Below are 25,772 nucleotides of genomic sequence, written 5' to 3' on the forward strand. Positions count from 1 at the left end.
TATTTTATTATTTTTTTTGGACAAGTGACCTAAAAAATTTTAAGAAAGGAGGGTAGAATTAAGATTTCGTTGACTATTTCTAATTGAAAATTTTTCTTTCTTAGATATTCTCTAGATTCAATTATTTTTTTAATTGTAAGTTACTCGAATAACAAATAAGGAGAAGTAAACTTAAAGAAATATAAACACAATAGAAAGTAAAAGAGATTAATGGAAGAGAGAATGCAAAACTAGATTTACACTGGTTCGATCACAACTCGTGCCTACGCCCAGTCCCCAAGCAACTCGCTTGAGATTTCCACTATTCTTATAAAATCTTTTACAAGCAATGAACCACAAAAAACTTTCTTCCTTTGTGTTTAGTGATTACAACCAAGAAGTTATTCCCACTTCTTGCAATGAACCCCAAGGAACGTTGATCCCTTGTGTCCAGTGATAATAACCAAGAAGTTATACCCACTTCTTGCAATGAACCCAAAAGACGTTGGTCTTTTGTGTCCAGTGATAAACCAAGAAGCAAATCATACTTCTTGAAATGAACCCAAGGAACGTTGGTCCCTTGTGTTCAGTGTTTGCAACCAAGAAGACCTTCTCTTGAAAATAGTTACCAAGAATAGGTCTCTTGAAAAGATTTTTTTATAAGAATGGAGGAGAGAAAGAAAATAGAATAACACAAGTTTTTGTCTAATGAACTTTTCTTGACAAAGCAAGTGTTGAACAAAAATTCTTAGAAAGATGTTGAAAATTAGTGTTAATCACTGTTCTGAAATTTGTGCCATGATCACATATTTATAGTCATTTGATGACTCTTGAAAAACTAATCACTTCAAAAGTTGTGACTCTTTGACAATTTATTTTTCAAAACTAGTCACTTTAAAAGTTGTGACTCTTGACAATTTCTTCAAAACCAATCATTTTAAAAATTGTGACTCTTGACAAATTTTTTTTCAAAATCAGTCACTGGTAATCGATTACCATAATGGTGTAATCGATTACACAGTTTATTTTATCAAAAGTTATGACTCTTCATGATGTTGAAGTTTGAAATTCAACGTTCAAAAACCACTGGTAATCGATTACAAATATTGTGTAATCGATTACACTATTTTGAAAATATTTTGTCACAAGTTGTGACTCTTGAGATTTGAAATTCAACGTTAAAAAATATTGGTAATCGATTACATGCCCATGGTAATATTATTACTTTGTAAAACAGTTAAAAAACTATTTTGGACTTCTGGTAATCGATTACTGCCTTATGGTAATTGATTACTAGAGAGTAAAAATTTTGGTAAAAGATTTTTCTTTGAAAAATTCTTTTGGACAAATTGTGCTATTCAATCTTTTCTTTGAAAAATTCTTTTTATACTTATCTTGATGTTTTTTTTGAGGTTCTTGTATATCTTGAGTCTTCTCTTGAATCTTCATGATTTTTTTAATCTTGTTTGAATGTATCTTTTTAAAAATCTTTGACATCATCAAAATAATTTTGGAAGCTTTGCTTCTACACATTTTGCCTCCAAAATTTTATAGTATTACACATTTTGCCATCATATTTTAACAATGTTACACATTTCATCTCTATATTTTCACCATATTATTACATATTTGTCATTGTATTTTCATAATCAACTAACGAATTTAACACACAACTGAAGAAAGGTAGAAATTTGTCACTCTTTGAATCTTTGGTGCAAAAATTACAATTAAGTCAAATTTTTTTAAAAAATAACGTTTAAAAATAAACTACGTATCCTAACACCTCTTTTATTTTCAACTAATCAATGTGTCCCTCGTAAAAAAAAATAATCAATGTCAATTAATAAAATAATTTTTTTTATTTAAAGAAAAATCTTTAAAATTAAAACTATTAAATAACTCTCACTTTATTTTTAAAAAAATTGTTATTTGATCTATATTAATTAGGTGGTTTTTAATACAGACAAGTGGCAAACGTGATCCATCGTGGTCATTAAACAGGTTATTCACATTCTTTTTACTCTAGCAAGCTCTGATGCAGGCCACTGTTCCTCCCTCAACCATTTGTATCAATGACTAAGAAAGAAAGGCACGTTGAAGGGGACGAATACTTGCTGGTTAGGTTGGGTAATCATCTGATTCTGATAATTGTTCAATTGACTTTATTCTCATTTTTCATACACCTATGCTGAATCTCCCTACGACTTACCTACTACTGTTTTCAATCATGCCAATTTTCAATATTCACCCGCTAAATGATTAATAATAGTGTTTAAGAAATAATCATATTTTTTATGATATATGTGTTTGTATATATGAAAAAATATTTTTTAAGAGATTAATTTCTTAGATGAATTTTTATGTCTAAAAGAATTAATCCTTAACAAACTTGGTAAATGATTAACAATTTCATCGATGTGATTGTGAACATATAAGATTAATCGAAAGATGTAAAAGTGAAGAGAAAAAAAAAAAAAAGAGACCGTTCATTTAAACTAACATTTGTTATCGATAAAAAAAAATATAATTTGAATGGCGTATATCCATATTTTGCGGGATAATAAATCAACTGGGATATTCATACAATCCAACCATTCGGACATTCCCAGCCCCTTTGATCAACACACATCATATCACAGTCATTTCATTCGTCAGAATTGATTCCATATTAACATTAATTAAAATATCATGCATATATTGATGAACGAAGATTATCATGACCCCGTGGTACGTGTAGCCTTAGCAATTTTTTCAACAAAACAATGGAGAACTGCAAATTACGTGAACTCTCAATACAAGCTTCTAGTGCAATGCAAGATTTGGCATCATAATCCATGTTGCCTTAGCCAGAATCTGAAATCTGATCGAATTCCCTTCCCACGTACATATATGGCATATTTAGCATCGTCGATCATTGGATCTTTTCTTGATTCCTTTATGCTTGCCCTCTGCTAGGATTCAACTCCAATCACAACCTAAACCACGATTCGGATTGCTCTGTAAAAAAAATTCTAACTGTTACTTTTAATAAGAACGTATTTATAATATTCGTAAATTCAATTGTAATAGGTGGTTCATCTACACCGTTCATTAAAACAGTTATACATCCCACTGGTCTAACATGGACCACTTTTATTTTATCCTTTTTTTTTTCTTTCTTTTTACCAAAGGACCACTTTTTATCTTTTTTTTATCTAAAAAACCCATGCTAAACGCTGCTTATTAATTATATATCATATATTTTTCCTTAGATGACAGACGATAAGTTAAGATTACTTTTAGTTTTTTTATCTTAATATTGTTGCTAAGTTGCAAAAATATGAAAGAATAAATATGAATTTAATTGAAATATTAGTGTAAAAGAATTGATGTTGTCATCTAATCTCAAATTGTGATATTAATGAAAATTTGTTATAATTATTTCACATTTATAGTAATTTTTAATTGATTAATAACATAAAAATGTATACAAGAAAGTGTATCAAATGTAAATTCTATTTATACATTATTCTTTTTTGTTCTAAGTAAAAAATCACAAATATCACTTAACTCACAAAATTATAGATTAATTTTACTTACGATCACTGATTGTCATTAACCCAATCTATTGAAAAAATTAAACAAATATTCTTCCATTAAATAAATTATTTTTCTATACATGAATACATCATGACCTTACATCACTAACACAACTCTATGAGTGTTATACATTGTTAGGTGGTAAATATTTATTATTTTCATGATTTTATTGTACAATAAAATATTGTCCAGATTAAGTGAATTTTGCAATATAAAAATATAAAAATGTGAACTTTAATCTTTGCAAATCAGTCCAATTACTTAAGTTATGAGAAATAAATTGTGAATTTATAAATTGTTTGTCTTTTTTGTTTCCTTATTTTTTTCTCATTTTCTTTTTATAGAAATAATATTTGTGTAAGTATGTGTGCGTATGCAACCTCGTGCGCACATTTAATATCTTGGTTCTGGGAAAAAAAAAATACTTTAAATAATTAACTTGTTTTTATTAATTTTGGTATTGAATTCAGAGCAAGGACTCAAGTAGCTGGGCCACATGCTACGGTGGTGGGGCTATCCCGGTTAGGTTTTGAATTTAGAGTCTTTAGACCACGATTTTTTAAAAATAAAAATAAAAATATGCAACTCACTTTTTCTTTAATGAGCTTTTAAGAGTAAAGGCTAATATATATTCTTAATTCTTTATTTCACTTTTAATATTATTTTAGTATTTTATTTTTTAAAGGATTCACTTTTATTTTTTGTGTGTACATTATATAAAGAGATCTCTTCTGTCATCCCAATTAAATATAATAACAGAAGTTATTAATGTATCAAATGTGGAAGGATTATTAAAACAATGTTGTTTACCTAGTCTCTTGAAAATTGTATTTTTACAAATAAAATGATCCATTTGATCACATGCTTGGGAACTAAGAAATTGAAAGGAGAAAAGATAAGCAAATTTGAAAGGTCGACGATTTCTTCTAACATTGTTGCAGATAAGTTAGGTGAGTTGACAAGGAAGACAAAATAAGAGTTTTATCCATTTTTTTTCGAAGCATTGAAGGTATGTAGAGTCCTCTTTATTTTATTTTTCTATACATATTTGTGTTGCATGTGTGCTCTGCATTGGGGTTTTGTTTGGTTAATGGTGGAGTTCTTTGCTACTACAATTGGCTATTTGTTTAAGTGATTTTCACAATATAATAATATGAATTTTAATCTTCGCATATCAGTTCAATAACTTAAGTAACGAGAAATGAAATGTGAATATATAAATTTAATTTTTATAATTTGTTTGTGTTTTTATTTCCTTATTTTTTCTCTTTTTCCTTTTTATAAAACCAATATTTGTGTATGTACGTATGAAGCCTCGTGCGCACATTTTTTTTTTTTTTTTTACAGAATCGTGCGCACATTTGATATCCTGATTTTTTTGTATATAATTTTATACTTTTTTTAGCATAATTTTATACTTTAAATAAGTAACTTGTTTTTATTAATTTTGGTACTGAATGCAGAACAAGGATGGCCACATGCCAGGACGGTGGGTTATATGCTGGGCTCTACCTGTTAGGTTTCGAATTTAAAGTAAACGCTGAAAGGTTTAGACCACAAAAAAAATAATATAATTTTTATCATCTAAATATTGATCCATATTAGTTTTAGTATTCTAAAAATAATTTGATTGCACTTCATCCTTGAAATTTTCAAAATTTTTCTTTTAAACCTGTTTTTTTATCAGCTTCTTTTAAATCTGTTATTTAATTCCATAATATTTTCTGTTAAATATTAAGTACCCCCACCAGTCCACACATGTTATAAAAAAATGTGTATGTTACTCAAACTATTATAATTAATGTAACTACTGGTGTTTGTTCTAAAATCAGGTTGTGCCAACAAAGAAGGTATTTTATGATTTTAATTGTATGTGCTTGTTTGGAAATAATATAGTTGTAATCTGATTTTTTTTTCTTACAGGGCATATTGGATGCTAATGCGAGAAATGAAAATGTAAATATTGGACTAATTACTATTGTAAACTTTTAATATAAAAAATTAAAAGAGTTAAATAAATGATTTAAAAAAAAAGAATGTTAAAAATTTAAAAGATGAAATACAATGGCTCTTTTAAGTTATTTTGTATATATTTATAATTATAAATATTAAAAAAATGTTAGGAATACTCTCTTTCAATAATTAAAATTTATTAAAAATGATAAAAAGAAAACTTAACCGCCAATGGTTGTATTCTTTTGATTTTCCTAAATACTACGTTCTAGAATTGTGGGCTACATTATAGCTTGCACCTTTTTCAGCATGCCTTTCAAGTTCCAAGTTCGTTATTTAGAGAATGAGATTATGAGAGTTGACGAGAACGAGAAGAAACATAAGCAAAAAATATTTTAATTTCACAATTGAAGCTTCGCACGAACAACGAAACAAGAAACACGTAAGTGACTCATACCCGCAGCCAATTTTTTTTATCCGTAGTAAGAAAACAAACACAAGAGTTTTATAACAACTCATGCGTCCTAATTAGTTAACCGAATGTATTATACCTGCAACCACTTTTAGAGTTCCACAAAATGTTTTATTACGTAATTGCTGATAAACTTATCAGTAATGCTTGCTAATTGCTATCAAAAGAAAATATGCTGTCACTAAACAAGTCATTGGATTTGGATATATTTCATACATCATTATTTTATTTTTTTGGTACAGATACATAAATTTTTTTATGGTCATATTACATTAATCTTCAAGAGGTTTAAAAAAATCTTGATATTGGGTTCATTGTGGACTAGTTTTCCCATTTTTTCTTTATTGATATTAATATACTTATAAAAACGGAAAAATTAAGGATGACTATGATTTTTATTGTTATTTTTATAAAAAAAGAGTACCACGGCCCAAAACAAAGTGTGCCGACTAATTTAGGGTGGTTCTTGTCGGTGCTCCCCCAATTCACGAACGGTTTTCTATGAAATTTGAAATCTTGATTTGTAAAATAAATCCGTACACAAGTAATTCCCCGTGAATACTATAAATCCATTGCGGCACTGAAACTAATTTCCTGTTTGTTCAAAAAATGCACTTTTAATTGAATGTTTTATAAATGATTATAATTGAATATTATTTTTGAAAAACAAAAATATCAAAGAAGTAATTTTGGTGTTTTTTTAATAGTTAAAAATGTTTCTCTTAAAAGTTCATCATACTGAAAAAAAAAAGTTCATTGGTATTTGCCGAAATCTTTGTCAACGTTAACATTTGCTGAAATTTTTAACGTCCATTGGTGTTGTTGTAAATGTTGGTGAGCAACATGGATATTTTAAAATTGAAACCTGTGCTTTTAAATGATAATCCAGGCAGGCAATAGCACGAGTGCTGCTATAGTTGATTAGACATTGCAACCACTTCAACAATCTATTCAGTTCACACTTGCTCCTAGAAAAAATTAAGGCATGTATAAATTTGTGAAATTCAACATATTCGATATATCCTGTAAAAGTTCAGATACTATGTCAACGTTTGTCCTTTGCTAATTAAATTACAGAACAGAGGGGGCAAAACAATGAAAAGTAAAAGAAGAAAACATATGGTACAACCAATACATACAAAAATCACATGGCACTCATGGTATCCCCTCCTTAATTACACAAACCTCCTTAAAAACTCAATTCTGTCAAACATGAAGGGTTTGGACTTTGGTGCTTTCCATATGTCATCACCATGTGGCTTACGGTTTATGAATTCTAATAGAACCTGTGCAAAGCTCAATGACCGGATTTTCCTTTAGGTGAAAAGAATCTACTAAATCCCCGTGCATGTTTCTCAGGTGTAGTGGCAGAAGAAACTGAACAAGAGGCTGACTTGGTAGGTCGGTGTTTTGGTTTTGATTTAGAATGCTGAACTGGGGATCTGGCTGGAATGGTGGACTCGCTGTCCGAAGGGCTAAATAAACTGTTGGAAAAATGCAAGGGGGACTCCGAACTCAATCTTTGCACAAAAGCAGAAGTAGAACTGTCCATCTCCAACTGACCTAATTCTTGAAAATTTTGATTAGTAGTATGTTCATCTTCTGTGAATCCTTCATCTTTTGGATTTATCTTACTGTACAATGAGTCATTTGGCTCAGTTTGTGGACGTAGAGAATTTAACTGCTTGCCCAGAAGAAGTATGGTTTCTTGACACTCGGCTAGCTTTTCAGCAGCAGCTGTCAAATCTCTCTCCTGCATTTACAATAGAAATCAATCTTAGACTTTCAACCCATCTAAAGAAATTCCAGATTTAGATACACACCTTTTGGAATTTTTAATAATCATGAGAGCCTATATTTTCCTAATTTTTTTATACAATCCTAACTTAATATATATTCATCAATATGACATGCGAAATTCAACATGGTAATTATTTTTCACAATGGAATTACAGCCTTACATGCGAAGTCTTGTGGTCATCATCAGCTGCCGAGCACTCAATCCTAACAGACAGTAACACAGAAATCAGAATTTGAACCAGCAACAGAGATTTCCATAAAAAATAGATATATGAAACCATGCTTTTCATAGCATTTTCCAATTTTGATCAACATAAACACAAATTCTGAAAATATGTTATCAATGGCCAGTAAATAGGACTGCAACGAATAATTTCAGTACTTGTACCAAGATATTAGATGATGCCTAACCTTTGTAACTGCTCTTCTAGCTCCTTGCTCCTGGCCATAGCAACTTCATGAGCCCTCTTTTCATCTTGAAGTTCATTCTCCAGAGATTCTATCTTGATTTGCAGATGGTTCAGCTCAGTTTCCAAGACCTGGGCACGTGTTTCAAGTGAGTTGTATGATTCTGCCACACACTTTAGCTGTGTCTCAGCCAAGCTTTTTGATTTTAGAGCAGAAGCCAATTGTGATTTAACTTCAGCCAGAAGTTGCTCCGTGTCTAGCAATTGAGACTTTGTCATTTCAAGATTTTCTGTACAATTTGACAAATCAATCACTACTTTCTCTTTCTCTAGTTTCAATTCTTCAAACTCCTCTATTGACAGTTTCTGTGATGCAGCATCTGCTTTATAGCCTGAGACCAAATTTCCATCATCGGGAACCTCGGGATTAGAACATGGATTGATAATATGGGAACAACCATTTTGATATCTTTCTCCAGATGAATTGTCATGTACTAACTTATTTTCAGGCAAAGCAATCTTATCTATGCAATCTGGACTGCTACTTTCAGCTTCTGTGCCCCTGTAGCCAAGGACATTAAATCTGAACTCACTTGCTTTATCTAGAACATAGGACAGGTCAAGAACAAACTGTAGCAAACTTGCATTGTTGCATAATACTTTATTAAAGGTGATGGAGAACTCCTCAATCTTTTGCCTCATTTCATTTCCATCAGAAGATACATCGTCATGGAATGTCATTGCTTCCTTGCCAAGGAACAATACAAAGTCATGAATCTGAGAAATTGCAGCTTCCAAATCTGAAGTTATCTGCACATATCCTTTGGGTTGCTGGGATGAAATGACTTCCTTTTCAAGGTTTAAGCCAGCATCTTCAGGATTATCCTTCCTATCACATGTAGCGTCAGAAGGATGGGCATCCACAGAGTGGTGGATGGTAGTGTCATGCGAATCTTCAAGCACATGTTTAATATCCTCCACAATCTTCCCTATGTCAGCATCCTTAGCTAAGGACTCAAAAACCAGTAATATTCTTGATCTAAGTTCTGTTAATAATAAGCCACTAAGATCAGATTGAAAATCAGGTGCTGACATCAAAGGATCAGAAGACACTTGATTTGGCAGCGGATCTGAATTGCCATTTTTTTCAGACAGACCTTCTTTGCCAGTACAGACTTCTGATACATCACCGGTCACAATGTCTGTTGTCTTATTGTTTGAAACAGTGGCATCTACATTGGAATCATTTGACAAACGAGCCAACTTCTCCACCTCCAGAAAGTCATCCATTAGTTCCAACTTGTTAGTGACTTCAGATTTGTTTGATTCCTCATTGCACTTTTCTCTAGGAAATTGGGATAGCCCAGAGACTATTGCTGTCGACCAAGATTCAGCACAACTTGCTGCATCGTCATTTCCATCTTCAGACATGGAGACCAAGCTTGGTGCACTGCTTGCATTTTGATTATAAATGCTTTCATGAGTTAACTGGACGATGGATTTTGGAGATAATTTCAGCTGGTTACTTGTCTGAGATTGTGCTTCCAAACTTTGAAGTTTGCTCAGTGTTTTAGCACACATACTCCTTGAGGCCTGCAACTCACTGTTACGCTTAGCCAAAGCTTCTTTCAGCATCTTTGTTTCTTCTTCCATTGCCAATAAACGCTCTGTAAGAAATTCATTGTCCTTCTGGAATTTCTGTACATTCTCCAAGGAGAAATCAGGTAATGGAGACAAATTAGGGGTAGCAGGCTTCACAGGAGACTTCCTTAATCGACTTTCTCCAAAATCTCGGCCAAGGCTTTCAACTTCTAGCTTCATCTGTGCAAGTGCAGCAGGACCAGGTAACTTTTTCCTCACAAGACCACGTAATCTTTGGCACTCGGCCTCTAACTTGGCAATTTTTTTCACACCCTCCATATGCTGCTTGTTAGCAGCTTCTGCAGACCTCATACTCATGTTTTTTTCTTCATTGCGAATTTCAAGCTCTTTGGAAACAACATGAAGTTCATATTTAAGTGAATTAATTTCCTTTTCACATGCTTCTATGTTTCCCTTAAGAAGCTCAATTTCAGCCTCGGCATGAGCCTTTTCTTCACTTAATTTGATTAGCATGTTTGAGCATTCCTGCAATGACCTTGACAGGGCCCCATTTTCAGCAGCAGATCTAAGAAGTTCCTGTTCGAAGTTCACTATCTTTGCCTCCAGCTCCCCCTTAATCTTGTCTAATTGCTTGGTTTTTGAGAGAGCAACTTCCTGTATTTTCTGCTCATGTTCTTCCTTAAGGTTTCTTATTTGTCGCATACACTCTTTAAGAGCACCATCTAAATGCGTTGCGCGATCCTCAGCAGTGAGTTTTAAAAGGGTGACAGATTCTAGATGGTTCTTCAATGCCAAAGCTTCAGCTTCAGCCTTTTCCCAGCCTGCAATAAAATTTTATAATTTTTCCAGCCTCAGCAGTGAGTTTGAATACAATTTTAATTCCAAGAATAGTGAGAAGCAATTTGTGGTAAGGCAGGCTTCCAGCCCTGAACATGTTTAAGGTGGTAAGTAAATTCATTAAGTATTTTACCTGATACAGCTTCTTCAGCCACTTTAGCATGTTGCTTTACCATGCTTTCCTTGGTATTGATCTCAGAGTTTGCTGCGGACAGCTTTTCATTCATTTCCTTTATCTCATCTTCCAGTGTCTGAACTTTTTCCTCATATGTCTTCACTTGATCTTCCAAACCAGACAGATGTGAATAGGATTCCACAGAAATTTGAACATAGTTTGGTTTCTTCTTGTTATCCTGTTTTCGTAAGTGAATGCAAAACAAAATAGAAAAAAAAAACTATCAACTTAAATCACATTGTTGAACCAACGAAGCCAAGAACAAGAGTGTACTAATCGTGTAAAATACTCAATCCATCTTTTAGTCCTTCACACACACATACACACGAGAGAGAGAGAGAGAGGACTATTGAATAATGTACAGAAAGTGTAAAATGCTTAAAAGCCTGCTAAGAATGGGAAACTCGCAGAAGATGTGAATCAAAATCAATAATAAAAATAAAAATATTAACAATGAGAGGATCTTTAGCTAAGTAGCAACAAACTATAGACATTAAAAATTGGTAAACCAGACACAAAAATAAAACAACTCAAGAAGGTGGGAAAATTTTCAAGGCACAAAAATTCTGCAGATATTTTCTGGTGTGAAAATGCCAACAAACAAATATACCTGGTTGTTAGAAGCATCGGAGGAATCCAATGCAGTAGTTGCTTTCTCAATCACGGACTTTTCAGATGATTTTTTCTTCCAAGGCCAGCGTCGATCCATTGCAAACTACCAAAGCCACGTACAATCAAACATACAATTCAACACTCAGATTAGGTTTTCACCACACAATTTTCACACTACAACAGAAACAGATTGTGCTGCAAATTCTATAATCAACTTCATCACCGTTCAAGATAACTAGATTCGAATGACAATACCAAGATAACCGGTAACACAAATAGTAACATCTTAAAATTCCAACATCTTAATTACTAAGTAGGTAAAGAGTATTAAAAAAAAAACTACCTTGGGATGCAACTTAGAAATGATAATGGCAATGGATTTTAGCGTGGAGAGTAGGTTAAATGTAATTGTCGGTGGAAAAAGTTGATTAAATTGAAGCAAGGTATTGGTTCGGGATCGAGCGAAATTACTAAATTGGTGAAATGCATTGAAGCAGCATGGTACTGGTACTGCTTCTGCTTGAGTGGCAGTGCTATTTATGTAACGGCGATTTCAGAGATCTAACCACCGCACTTGTCTAATGTGCAGGTGCGCGCATGCTATAACCGTGTACCAAAACTATCAACAAAAAGCCACACATATATTCTTTTCTCTCCACTACTCACTGCTCAAACTTGAGACTAAAGCAAGTCAGTGGGGTTTTTTCATTTTTTATTCTCCAAAATATAAAATTTAAAAAGAAAGATAAAAGTGATCTTTCGTAATGATTGTTTATTATTGCTAACCGTCTTTATCGCTCAAATTAGATCCAAATTAATTGAAATCAGCAATGGTCTAGAGCGGCGCAGATTAGGAGCACCCGAGTTAATATTGGGAAAATTATTCCGTAATGTTATGGAATGAATTAAATGTTTCTAATTCTAAAAATAGCAACAAATGGAACCGCACGGAACAGAACCTCACCGACAATTTAAAGAAAGAGAAAAAGTTCTGCATGACCAAGTAGCTAGCAGTTTCACTGAAACGGTTTCAAGTCCGAAGCCAGTGAGCGAAGAAAATGTGAATAAAATAAACTTACCAGAAAAAAAATGCATGCGAAGATAATGCGAGGAGGCGAGAGGAATGGTTGAAGCAGCAATGCTATTTAGAAATTGAAAAATGAAAAGTGAAGAATGAGGATCTCGATTTGAATAGGAGACAGAGAGGTGTGTGTGTGTTGGGACTCTTGAAACTTAAAAGCAGGAGGTTGAAGGAGACACAAAACAAAAGCCATATTTGCTTATAAATTTTAGTTTGAGGTAATAATTAAATGAAATTAAATAGTGGTCCTCTGTTGTTGTTCTTGGAGCTTGATTAAAAAGGTTAGAGGTGGTTTGACGTAATTGACCCTCTGGGATGGTTTGTGTCAGACGCAAGCAAGCAGCATCTGAGCTGGAAAAGGAAAGTGAGTGAATAATTAAGCAGGGAATAAGTTTGATTGGAAAGGAAGTGTTTGTTTGGACCACACACTCTACAGCGGCTTTGTAAGTGCAAACCCACTGGGAGGATGATATATAACTTGCACTCCTGCTCACTTACTATGATCGGACAAAACCTAGATTTAGATGCGCAATTATGACTATCATTAATCCCATTCTTCACTCTTCAATTAAAATTCATATTTCAATAACTATGCTATTGAAATCAAATACATTATAATTATTTATAAGAAAAAAACATTCTTAGAATAATTATTATTTTAACTTTTTTAATGTAATATTAATTATTTTTTATTTATATTTTTATAATATTAATAATGAATTATAAAATTCGTAAATATTAATGATGATATAAAATTATTATTTTTTATTAATCTGTATAAAATAATCGAATAAGATGACATTATTCCATAGAATAATATATATATATATATATATATATATATATATATATATATATATATATATATATATATATATATATATATATATATATATATATATATATATATATATATATATATATATATATATATTAGAGTTTAACGATTTTTTTACATTATTTAAACATCATTAAATAGCAATTATTTACTTATATTTTATATAATATAAGTGAAACTATTAATTAATCTTTAAATTGTATGAATTTTTTATAAACTTTATATATTTTATAATAAATTTTATTAATCATGTTTTCAAGAGATGACGGACAGTATAATATTCAAACACAGTAGAAAGTAGAAAATTGTACCCAACTGTATTTTAATAAAAAAATTTTTTTTACAAAACTTAAAAAAAAAAACAAGTTTTTGTCGCTTTTCTCTTCTCTCACCCACTTCTAAATTTCTGTCCTTTCTCTTATCACTCCTAAAATTCTCTATATTATTTATGTGTCTTGTATCCAATAAATTGTCATGTTCTAGCAACCTTATATCTCAATCACATGAAGCCTCTTGCCAGCAGACACAGCCACATTAATTAATAGTTTCACTTATATTATTTAAGAAAAAAATGAAGAAGAAGAGGAGAAAGAGAAATTCAGTATGTTTGATAATTTTTAAAAATATTTTTTTACTAAAATAACTTTACTAATAAATTTATTTAACTAAAACATCGTAAATTTGTCTCCAACATGTCGATACGTGCTATTAGCTTGAAATTTTTATTATTGCGTTTATATTACATTAAAATTCCTAGTCGTATTTTTTACCGTATAATTTTTCTTACATAACTAATTAAGATATGTTTGCTTTGAAATTTTTATTAATAAAATAAAAATAGCCCAAAACATGTCTTTATTTATTATACAAAATGAAAAATATGATATTAGTTTTATATTATTTTTAAATATATATATATATATATTATATTAATAATGTAAAATTATTTTATATTATCATTCAATCATAAGTTATTCTGGATTGATAAGTTTTTGAAACAATTAATTCATCTATAATCTCAATAATTTCTATTAATTGGAATATATTTGCCTCTGAATAATATTTGAGTGGTTCTAGTGATAATTATGCAGCTGTAATATTGTTGTTAACAGCACCAAATCATTTAGAACATCTTCAATATAAGTTTTTGAGAATTTTTTTAACTGAAGAAGTTATTTTTTTATAATTTGTTTTCCATTGAAACAAATTTGTGTGATAAGAAAAATTTCTTAAAAATAAAATTTGTATTTTCTATATAGTAATAAAATATAATATTTATTTTATACATAATAATATCATAAATAAATCATAATTCAGTAAAAATAAAAAATATAAAAGTGTGAGTTTCTTAATAAATTTATTATCGTTGAAGAAATATAAATTTATGATAGTATGGGAACAAAAAAAATTATGAAAATCATAAAAAGTAATTTAAAAAACTCACGAAATCCTCTGATATATCTATATTTATTTGTAATATCTGTAATTATGGTAAGGAATAATGATAGGATTGGCAAGAGTGTATATTATCCTGCATATGTTTGTATCCAAATCAATGGAAAAGGCGAGAGATTATTAATCCAATACCTCCGTGACTCCATCCCTGATTTGACACAGCTGACAGCTTAAATAAACATTCCTCAATAAACAAATATGGCACCCTGGGATTTAATATTTTGCATTTCCAACATTACATGAATTCAGTGAATCGTAGGTGATCAGCGCTTCATCTCATTTTGGTAGATATAGAATATACTGTACTACCTACTACTCCGTACAACGTATGTCGTTAACGCTATTTTCTGTAATAAGACAATAATTATTTCTTTGATACAAAACATAATAATTATTGTATCATTGTTGTGTTAGAGAACAACATTTATGAGTATTGCGCCGCAACTTGACCCAAAGCGGCAGCCAGAAAGACGGAATAGTTGGCCGGTTCGGTGGGTATGCTACCAATATATATATTTTTTAACCGATCAATATTAATTATTAATTTTTGTAATAAAAAAAATTAAAACCCATAATTTCTCTTTCTTTCTTCTTCTTTTACGCCAACCTTATAACTCTATGTGAACCATCATATTTTTGTTTGTCACATTCTCATTTCTCTACAGCTGGGTGGCTACAGGGTCTGAAACACCCTTATAGATAGGTTTTTCGGCCATAAATTCCTTACTGATTGCAAAAACAAAAGAGCAGTGAGTGGTGGAACAAAGAGAGAGGGAGAGACACAAGGGAATGGGGATCCAATGACTAAAGTTGAAACTTGAGAATGAGGTTAAAAAAATAAAGGTTGTCCCCACTCACCCATTCGTGTTGGTTTTTGGATAGAGTAATAGTAGTATTTTTTTTTAAATATCAGAATATTTTAAAAAATAATTAAATCAAAAGTAAATTTATTTAATATTCCAAAAATGTAAAAGAAAAATACTTAATACTTTTTTAATAAATAAATAGATTAATAGGAAAATTATTTTTTTTTAGAAATTTTAAAAATATTTCTTGAAATTAATATGGCTTTCAAAGTATGGAACACGTTCGCCTTTCCGAGTTGCAATTTCAAGACCTGCTAGAATGGAATCAAAAGTTACTTTAATTCTTTAATTTATAGCTTTCATATAAATTTCATTATAATATTTTATTTTCTTTTATTTCGTTTAATTTAAATTTTTTCTTAACTCTAGTAGTATAGCTTTAATATTTTGTTTAATTTGAAAGAGAGAAAAAAAAAGATAGAAAGAAACTAATACGGGCATAAAAAAAGTAATGAAAAGGTAAAATTTAAAGATGATTTGATATGAGCAAATTATGGAAGAAAAAGACAGTTTTTTTTTTATAAAAAAATTGACAATCATTATTAGCAATAATGAGCTGTGAAATAGGGTTTTGGAAATTTAGGATGTAACATTTAAGTATCTCTTATTCTTCCCTGACTCCAACTGTCTAATAATTAAAAATATTACCTCCATTAATTTATCATTTTTTTAAAATCACTATTTATTTGTTCGTTAAAAAGTCAAAGATAAGATTAATTTTTATTTTTCAATTACCAAGTTATCTCTAGTTAATTCTCCAATATCTTACGTACTTGTTATAAATGAATCATACTAATACTACTACTAATAATAATAGATGTCATATTAGAAAGTTAAAAATAATTTGAATATACATGAAAATATTAATTATATTTCTTAAAGTTGTGTATTATCTGCAGAGCCAATCCAACGGTTTGTTTTGTTTTGTTGCATCCTATTTTATCTGCGTGCCAACGCCCAACACTACGAAACTAACCTTATTTCCTCTACTGTTCCTTTCTGTAGATGAAAACAACAAATAAATCAGGACTCTTTTCACTTTTCATACTTCTCCGTTCCACTATTTTTGTACGCTATACGCACGAACTTTAGGTAAATAGACGTGAACGTGAAATGTACATGTAAAAAAAAAAAGGGGAACATTTACCTAATGACAATTCTGTCAAGAACGTAAGCTTTATTGTATAGTTAAAGAAATACCAACAGATTATATACACATTTCACTCCAGCACTAAATGATTATATATTTGGTCTATTCGCCAAAATCTGAATTATGGTGAATTGGTTCTCTAAATCTTAATTGCTACGTGTGAACCAAAGTTGGATGCAATGAATTGGTATATGTCTTGTATTAGTGTATTTGATTTTGACTTTTAACTTTAGAGAGTCATTTTCTTGAGCCTTCTTCTAATGACAGGTCATCTAGCTTATTGGTGTCGTGATGTAAAATCCCTTCTCTGCTAATTTTAATGTGCTCCAAAGTCGTAATCTCTCTCCAAACTTCTTTCTTCGGTAATGGTATTCTCCAAACTTTCGTAATTCCTTGATGGCATGTCTTCCTCTTTGTTTTTTTTAAACAAAATGGTAGTCTTTATTTGTATTATTATTAAATAACTTGATGAGAAGTCTTTCACCAAAAAAAAATTGACGAGCAGTGGAAAAACTGATTAAGAAGCAAAGGCTTGAAATGGTGTATCACCACACATGGAAAAGCAAAAGGGACTAGTGAAGTAAACTAGCTAACAACCAGATTATAAGTGTAATTGTTATTCACTAAATCAATAATCAAACACATTTGTCTAAATCAAGGACCTTTTTCATAATGAAAGTAAACAGATATTATTTTTAATCACCAACGCACCACCCAGACGTTTTGAATAGAATGGAACAAAAGCAATCTTAGGATTCATATCAGAACGCTCACCATATGTGGGTCATGGGTTATGGGCCCGAATTCCCAACCCAAGAGGGACTCAAATTCGATAATTTCTTGCCATAAATTTCCCCATTTCTCTTCATGTTACTTTTGATTTACGTTCTTTGTCTTTTATAATCATTTTTAGTATTCGTTAGAGATACAAACAATACGAGATAAAAGGATTCTTCAGAAGACCCAAAATAATTCCAAGATATCAACATCATCTCGGCCGCAAACTAATCATAACATAATTACTTATTATAATCATAAGAATTACGAGTTGGATTCTGCATAGATGGAGACATTCCAATTAACATAAACTATTCGATTGAATAGAATATGTAATTGTAAATTTCCTAACATATCTTTAATTCCTATAAATAAAACAAAAATTAAGTCTGATAATCTTGGACAGATTAATATTTTACTAAGCTAAATATCTCATGTTTACTCAAAGAAAAGAAAAATTAATCCCAATGAAATTGATGATGACTAATATTTGTAAGATATCTGATCATTTTAGTGAAATCTTTTTTTCCAACTATCATAAAATCTCTTTTCCAATTATTCACAAGATTTGAATAAAAAATCTTATATTAGAGATCCAAGTCGAGTTGTACCTGAACCAATGTAATGTTATTTAAACCATTTGATTTAATTAATTGTTGAATTCACTTAACTTTTTGCTTTAATTATTTAAGAAAAATTAATCAATCAATTAAACTTAATTTTAATAGTTATAAAATATTTTATTTTGAATAGTTTAAAAATGATTAAATTGTATCCGAAAACTTGTGAACATAAAAAACGTGTCATATTTAACCTTATTTAAAAAAAATAATTTTAATTGTAATTTTGAAATATTTTTTATTCTTCTATATTTTTTTAAAATTATTTTTGTGGTTATTGTTATCTTTAAAATTTTTAAGATAATATTAACCATAAAAAGGTATATTTGAATTATTATAAAAGTAGAATACGCATACCACAAATTAAAATATGTACATTATTTCAGAATATTTTTAAATTTATTTCCTATACCAACTCAGATTTTTATTTCACTACATTTATTATTTTATACTAATTGAAAAGAAGAATAACATAAGCCCAAATATTTGTGAGCAAATTCCGTAGTTTCTTTCTTGTAAATAGAGACTCAACAACTGAGCCCAAATGTACAAAACAAATACCTGACCAAAAAGGAATGCACACCAAGAATCGAACACGAGAAAAAAGAAGAAGGGGCTTTGGGGTGTTTCTTCCAGCACCCCGTATATATCAAGCAGTACAACATTTATCCGGGGCTTGACCCGTTTATTTAAAGTTTAAATTAAACAAAGGATTCAGAGTTCCCTATCAGTTGTTTCCGGCTTAGAAATTCAAAATAGGCTCTTGCTATTTATCCCCAAACTTTTTGCTAAGTACACTCCCTTACCCCTCCTTTCTGCCTCTCAATTACCTGTTATACCCTTTTTTTTTCTGGAAATGTTTTTTTAGAATTACATATATCTATTCCAAAAATGTATCTTTGGATCTATGATTCATAGTTCTGAAGATATACTTCTGGAATGGTAAATGTTATTCTGGAAAGATATTTCCTGTAATAACAAATCGTACATCAACCAAAGTACTTAAGAGTTGTTACGACTTGAATCGTTGATGTAGACTTGGATTAAAAAATTAATGAACACACTTAAAGGAAAGAAACCATCATCAAAAGTACTTTGCAATCAAGGTGTATAACATATGAAGTTAGTGATAAGCGTATCTTGAAACATAGTGTCACATGAAGGAAATGCAAAATATTGTATAATAATGATAAAAACAGTATTATATAAACGAATATATGGTGGAGATAGTTTAAAATTAGAATTTAAAGAATAATAAAGATAAGATGAAAATTAGATTTTAGATAGGATTTAAAGAACACTAATGATAAGATAAAAATAAGATTAACAAATATGGACATAAGATAAGTGTTTATCATCTTTTTATTTATTTATTTATTGTCAACCATTTTAATTCTTGAGTGATTTATTATTGAAAAATATATACCTATTTCGATATATCTCCAAAACTATGAATCATAGTTCTAGAGATATATTTCTAGAATAGATATTTGTAATTCCAGAAAGAAATTTTCAGAAAACAAAAAGGGTGTAATTCTTTAAGAAAAAGGGTACAGTGGGTAAGAGGAGGGGTATAGGGGTGTACTTAGGAAAAAGACTGTAACCTATTCTGAGTTATGGGATAACAATGGTCAATGGGTTAAACACCCCTCTCTACTCTCTACAACAGGGATTAGTTTGCAAAACACCCTCCTTCACCAAAATAGACCACGTTCCATGTTATCTAGACAAAGTCATGTGCCATTTGAAATTTCATCATATATGCTGGCTAATAATTTTGGGTTATATAGTAATAGTATTTATCAACTCACTTTTCTACTTCAAAAAATTGGTCCCGTTTTTCATGAGTCGGTAAATTTCGTGCAATGTTTATTTACAAAAAAATATTCGTATAATATTTACTATTTTTTGCTGTGACAGAATTTATATTTATTTTTATTTTTAGTCCCTTTAATTTGTAGTAGTACGTAACCGCATTTATTCGTTAAGAGCAATGTTCACTAATTTTTCCCAATTTATTTCAAAGTTAATCCTCTTATTTTATATTCTGTAATTTGCAAATAAAGTTAAATTTTGATATACTATTAATATTTTAAAAAATACAACAAAAAATTACACTGTCAATCAATTTAAAATTAAAGCAGCCTAAATATGAATTTTAAAGCAATTCTTACAAAATCATTAATTTTTTCATGCATGATTATAAATTGTTTTATGAAGGTATAAAAAAGTTTTACAATATATGCATTTTTAAATTCTGCCTAACCTAGGTAGTTCTTAAATTGAAACTCTACTATAGTCATTTCTTGTTGAATTATTGACGGATCTATCCTATGGCTAGTGCAAGTGTGTAACTCATTGTAGATTGTATGTAGCTAGCTTCTTTTTATATCAATCTAAATATCCAGATTAGTACCGTTCTCGGACCAAGATTAGTATTGTAGATTAGTACCGTTGTAGATTCAAAAAATACATAAACTTGGCTCCTTAATTTTTAAGATTCGTCATCAATCTAATCATGTTAATTTTCGAACCAGGATTAGTAACATGTAAAATCACATCCATTCGGTAGGTTGTTTTTGTAGATGTTCGTGTGTGTCTTTGTGTAATCATATTCTTAGAATTTAGTCAAGTTTAAGACTCTTTATTTCTTTTTAAGAAATTATATTTTATGAAAATCAAACTTATATCTTTTTCTACTAAGTCAACATATATTATCAAACAAGTTACACTACACTGGTTTGAGTAAACATATAAAATAAAGTTATAAAATATTACATGTCCATCCCACAAAATGGCTAGACTCTAGAAACTGAGACAAACAGGATAAATAGAATAGGGAACTGGCAACCACCCGAATTCACTTGCCTCACACTCCACAATTCAAAGGCTTTTTGTTACAGGCTCTGGTTGATTTTTCGGTATCTCTAGTACCGGTTCATATTATAATATACTCTTTTATTTACTGATGAAAAAAATAATTCAAAGGCTTTAGACAATTATATGAAAATAATTTTTTTTCTCAGCAAAAACTATATAATATATATATGAGAAGTAAAATACATCGGTACCAGAAGTACCCAATAACATTGGGAATTGTCCCATCCCACCCCGCATCATCATGTAGCTCTGTTGCAAAAATACCCTAGTTATAACTACTGAAGTTATACCCAGAGGCAATAGGAACCATAAGTGCCAAACAAAAAAATTTGACGATATTCCAAACCAACAATCGCCTATGTAACATCCTATGCCAGCAACCTGTCCCTAGACCCACCAAAAAACAAAACAACAATCCCAAACCAAGACAAAAAGCAGACCAATATTCCAATTACATGTGTTATGTACTCAAAAGACAAGCCTCAGGATTAAGGCACCACTCTGAGAAAGAGTAGCAAAATGTCTTGTCACCAATTTTTATCCAACTCCAAGAGTAGAATAAGATCTCCTTCAGCAAACTTTGAATATTGAAAATCTTGTTATTAAATAAACAATCATTCCTTGTCTTCCAATCAATCCCAAGTGTCCCTCCAAAAAAGAGTTTTATCCCATCGACCCACTTTTCTCACACCCAACAAATCAAACCACTTATCTTCAGCTACCCCCCACAAATCTTACAAAGGTTGATCCACCAAGCAGAAAACAGCGAACTTGACCACCCTACTCACCAAACCTCTCCATCCCTGTACTTAGATTCTAAAATATCACACCACAGATCCTCCTTTTCCTCCATGAGCTCCCACCTCCATTTTCCCAACAAAGAAGCATTAAATTTAAAAAATGTTTTTAACTCCCAGCCCCCCGAAGATTTTGGTTTACAGATATTGTCCCAGCTTACCCAACACGTTTTCCTATTATCCCCTTACTACCCCAAAGAAAATCCCTTTGTAATTTGACGATAGAGTTCCCCACACAGATTTAGGTAATTTGAAGAAAGACAGATAAAATATGGGCATAGAAGACAGACCAGAATAATCAAACACACCCTCCCTGCAAAAAGACAATAATTTGTGCTTCCCCCCCCGCCCCCAACTTCTTAGCGAGTTTGAATATAACAGGAGACCATGTGTCAGCGATCCTAGGATTAGCACCTATCGGAATGCCTAAATAAACAAATGGGACATGCATAACTCTACAGTTTAAGAGATTGGCATACCTCTCCGTCACCACTTTGTCCACCCCAATAGTACCAAAGCCACTTTTGTTGAAATTAACTTGAATGCCAGAAACCAATTCAAAGCAAGTCCGCAAGCTCTTGATGGTGATGACGTTCTGAAGAGATGCTTCTCCAATAAAGATTGTGTTGTCTGCATACTGGAGAAGATTGACAGGTACTTCATTCTCCCATACTAGAAGGCTAGCCAACATATTTTTCCTCAAAGCTTCCCTCATCAACCCAGTGAGTCCCTCTGCAAAAATATTAAAGAGGAATGAAGCAAGAGGGTCTCCTTGGCGCAAACCTTCAGACACCGAAAATTCCTTCGTCGGGCTACCATTGACTAGAATCAAAAGTCTGCTACTAATCAGGCACCCATCAATCCACTTTATCTATGTTTTGCAGAAGCCCAATCTAAACATCATGTATAGAAGAAAGTTCCAATCAACAAAATCGTACACGCGCGTTCTCAAAATCAACTTTAAAGAATAAACAACTTTTCTTCTTCTTAACTTCATCAATTGCCTCATTAACCTCACTGACCCAAGAACCGTTTTTAGTCTGTTGGATAAAACCTTTGTCACTATCTTGTACATGCATCCAACCAGCGAGATAGGCCTATATTGTTCCAATCCTTGTGGGTCATGAACTTTCGGAATGAGCGAAATAAATGAAGAATTCGCTCTCTTGGGAACACTCCATTAGTATGAAAATCTCCAATGAACTTCATCACATCGTTCTTCAATAGAGACCAAAAAGCTTTAATAAAATGGAAATTGTACCCGTCCAGACCCGGCGACTTATTTTCCCCATATTCCCATACAGCCTCCTTGACCTTAGATTCCACAAACCAAGCAATCAAACCGTTGTTTTCTGATTCTGATATCTGGTTAAATCGGCCTCCCTCTAATTTTGCTCTACACATTACAGTTTCGCCAAACCTGTTCTCGAAAAAATGTGATACCTCTTGCTTAATATTACTAATTAATACAAAATTTTCCTTAAAAATTTGAGACAATTTTTTTTGTTAACACAAGTTTTTAGAGATAGTTTTAAGTATATAAAACTAGTAAATTTCAATAGGAAAAAGCATTTATTATTATTATTATTATTATACAACTATTTTTGTATTAAAAAGTTAAACCATTTGAGAGATATTATTTATTATTAGTATATTCAATTTAAAGATAATATTTATCGAGGGGATTTAGTTAAGTAGATTGAAGTAATGTAAACTCTTAACTGTCTTCGTTTTTAACTAATTATTTTTTTTAAAGATTATCTTTACCTTAATCCGTTAAAATTTAAGATTAGATATATCGTTTATTATTTGTCTTAAAAGTCATGTTCACTTTTCAGAAGTTTTGCTCATTTTTTCGCGAACCATGCTGACACACGAAACAGTCTATATCCAGGAACCTTATTATATTTACATTTAAATCAATTAGAACTACTCTAAAGTAACTAGCGTGTGATTAGTAAAGTGATGACGTGCCTAGCACATGCAAAGGCTCTTAATTGTACTAGTTTTTCTTTCTTTCTTTCTTTCTATAACTTAATTGTACTAGTTTTTCTTTTTTTCTTTCTTTTTATAACTTAATTGTACTAGTTATGTTCATCTTTTCTTTTGCTTTTGTTCATACATGACGTAAGCATTCTTTTGAGACAGCCTAGTCCAGTGATATTCATTATTATTAGCATAAAACTTTATTTTTTTTTAAGAAAGTGTTATTCTTTTATGCGAATTGAAGTTTCATTTTGTAATTCACATAATGAAAAATAGTATTAAAAGTTAGCATATTATAAGAAGGTAAAATATCAATTTTAAGTGAACAACAATATAAAAAATCACTTAAATTTTGACTTTTAATATGAGTAATATTATTATTTAAACCATAAACAGGACCTGTATTCCATCATTGAGTTAAGAATTGGGACACAAAACACAGGGGAAAGCCAGCTTGAGAACAGTCAAAGGCTCATCAACCATTATTTAGGTTGGCCGTTACCATCTTAATTAAAGCATTTGTGGGAGGAAATGAATTTGAGAAATTTTGTCCGAATCCTTTATGAAGCAAAATTTTGTTGTTGAAAATTGAGAGAAGAGTGAAATAAGATGACTAGCATAAAATACTTCATTTATAAATGTGTAGTTTGAAGTTTGAAACTTGGATCTGCTTTTCCTTCACGTGGGTTAATGGCATGATAACTCTCATTTGTCTTTCCATGATTGCATCGTGCGCACAAACACACACATGGAGAATCTATAATAATTGAGCGTTGTGAAATTCCAAATTTTTCTACAATTCAATTTCCATTATCAGTCAATAATAATAATAATAATAAATACACAATAATTTACAAATAAAAAAACATGAACTCCGATTGAAGCCGGGACGACTGGGTGGACCACTTTGGTACCTCTTTGCCATCTCCTCAGAATTCCACAGAGCATTGAAACAATTTAATGTTGTTTGGTTTAGGGTTCAGTGGAGGAGTAGTGGTCGAGATTCAAGGTAGAAGTCGAGGTTGTTTCTGAGAGGCACGTGGCAGTCATCGGAGTGTGAAACGAAGCGGAGGAGCTGTTCGAAGATCGCTTCGTCGCAGGGAATGGCGAGAGGACCGTGGTTGGAGAAGCCGTACTCTTCCTCCGCCTCAACCAGTAGCCTCTTGAACACGGGATGGTTCAGGTACGTCGTGCGCACCACAAATCTTTTCGAGTTGTTGCCCACGCACACCGCCACGTGTCCCGCTGGAACATCAGACGGTATTCTGTGGGCCGACGTACGGGCCTTGCTACGCCACCGCCGCAGCATTTGGCGGAGCCTGACTATGTGGCGGATTCTGCTGCATTTTCCAAGTGCCGCTGACATTTTCTCCTCAAACAGAAGAAGAAGAAGTGGGGTGGGGATTGGAAAAGAGGGTGTTGTTGTTGTTGTTTTATAATGCCTAGGTTCAGAATGTGCCCTCGATCTTCCTCATAATTACCACCAACAACTTTCTGCTGTTTTTGCAGCATATTACAGAGGGTGTCATTTCATGACCATTAGTAATCCATGTCGGATACCCAATTTTTAATATAAATATCTTTACTTTCCATTCTTTAAACATGTATATTATGACTGTCTTTACTTTTTAGGAAGAAAAAAAAAATAGTAACGATGAGGTAATTTTGTGAAAGAAAAGTAAAGAAGAATAATAAAAAAAATATTTAAATTAAAGTTAATTAATAAATAAGAAAAAAATAATATTAGATTAAAACATATTATTATATTATAAAAAAAGTAGAAAACACTGAAAATAAAAAGACACACAACCTGTACTTATGTACGGTCTACAGTAAAAGACTACAAGATGCAGTACATTTCCACTCTAATCCACTTGGTATAGTAAAGAAATAAACAATAACATAT

The 25,772-nt window shown here is 31.3% G+C and overlaps 2 protein-coding genes across 3 annotated transcripts; both read right to left on the bottom strand.

The window, feature by feature from the left end:
- Nucleotides 1-6,977: 6,977 nt before the first annotated feature.
- On the bottom strand, nucleotides 6,978-12,887 carry LOC100789174 (filament-like plant protein 4). Of its 2 annotated transcripts, none has more exons than XM_006577911.4 (6): nucleotides 12,496-12,887; nucleotides 11,415-11,519; nucleotides 10,763-10,982; nucleotides 8,195-10,613; nucleotides 7,945-7,987; nucleotides 6,978-7,736 (listed from the first exon to the last, which is right to left on the bottom strand). In XM_006577911.4, the coding sequence occupies exons 2-6, from the start codon at nucleotides 11,511-11,513 to the stop codon at nucleotides 7,281-7,283; spliced, it is 3,237 nt and encodes a 1,078-aa protein (XP_006577974.1). In that variant the 5' UTR covers nucleotides 11,514-11,519; nucleotides 12,496-12,887; the 3' UTR covers nucleotides 6,978-7,280. The 2 variants fall into 2 exon arrangements, with proteins under 2 accessions (XP_006577974.1, XP_006577975.1); XM_006577912.3 differs by lacking the exon at nucleotides 12,496-12,887 and adding an exon at nucleotides 11,760-12,461.
- An 11,579-nt stretch (nucleotides 12,888-24,466) lies between these two features.
- On the bottom strand, nucleotides 24,467-25,343 carry LOC100794795 (auxin-responsive protein SAUR50). The gene has a single exon (XM_003523524.5). It carries the CDS (start codon nucleotides 25,230-25,232, stop codon nucleotides 24,846-24,848), a length of 387 nt encoding a protein of 128 aa, XP_003523572.1. The 5' UTR covers nucleotides 25,233-25,343; the 3' UTR covers nucleotides 24,467-24,845.
- Nucleotides 25,344-25,772: the final 429 nt, after the last annotated feature.

This window comes from Glycine max, chromosome 4 (assembly GCF_000004515.6).
Source record: "Glycine max cultivar Williams 82 chromosome 4, Glycine_max_v4.0, whole genome shotgun sequence".
NCBI lineage: Eukaryota > Viridiplantae > Streptophyta > Magnoliopsida > Fabales > Fabaceae > Glycine > Glycine max.

Bases quoted from the DNA above. Each gene is read 5' to 3' on its own strand.
- LOC100789174 (XM_006577911.4), bottom strand. From the start codon at position 11,513: ATGGATCGACGCTGGCCTTGGAAGAAAAAATCATCTGAAAAGTCCGTG. The intron at 10,983-11,414 runs GTATATTTGTTT...TTACGAAAACAG, and splicing joins CCGATGCTTCTAACAACCAG to GATAACAAGAAGAAACCAAA. The intron at 7,737-7,944 runs GTAAGGCTGTAA...TTGTAAATGCAG, and splicing joins ATGACCACAAGACTTCGCAT to GAGAGAGATTTGACAGCTGC.
- LOC100794795 (XM_003523524.5), bottom strand. From the start codon at position 25,232: ATGTCAGCGGCACTTGGAAAATGCAGCAGAATCCGCCACATAGTCAGG.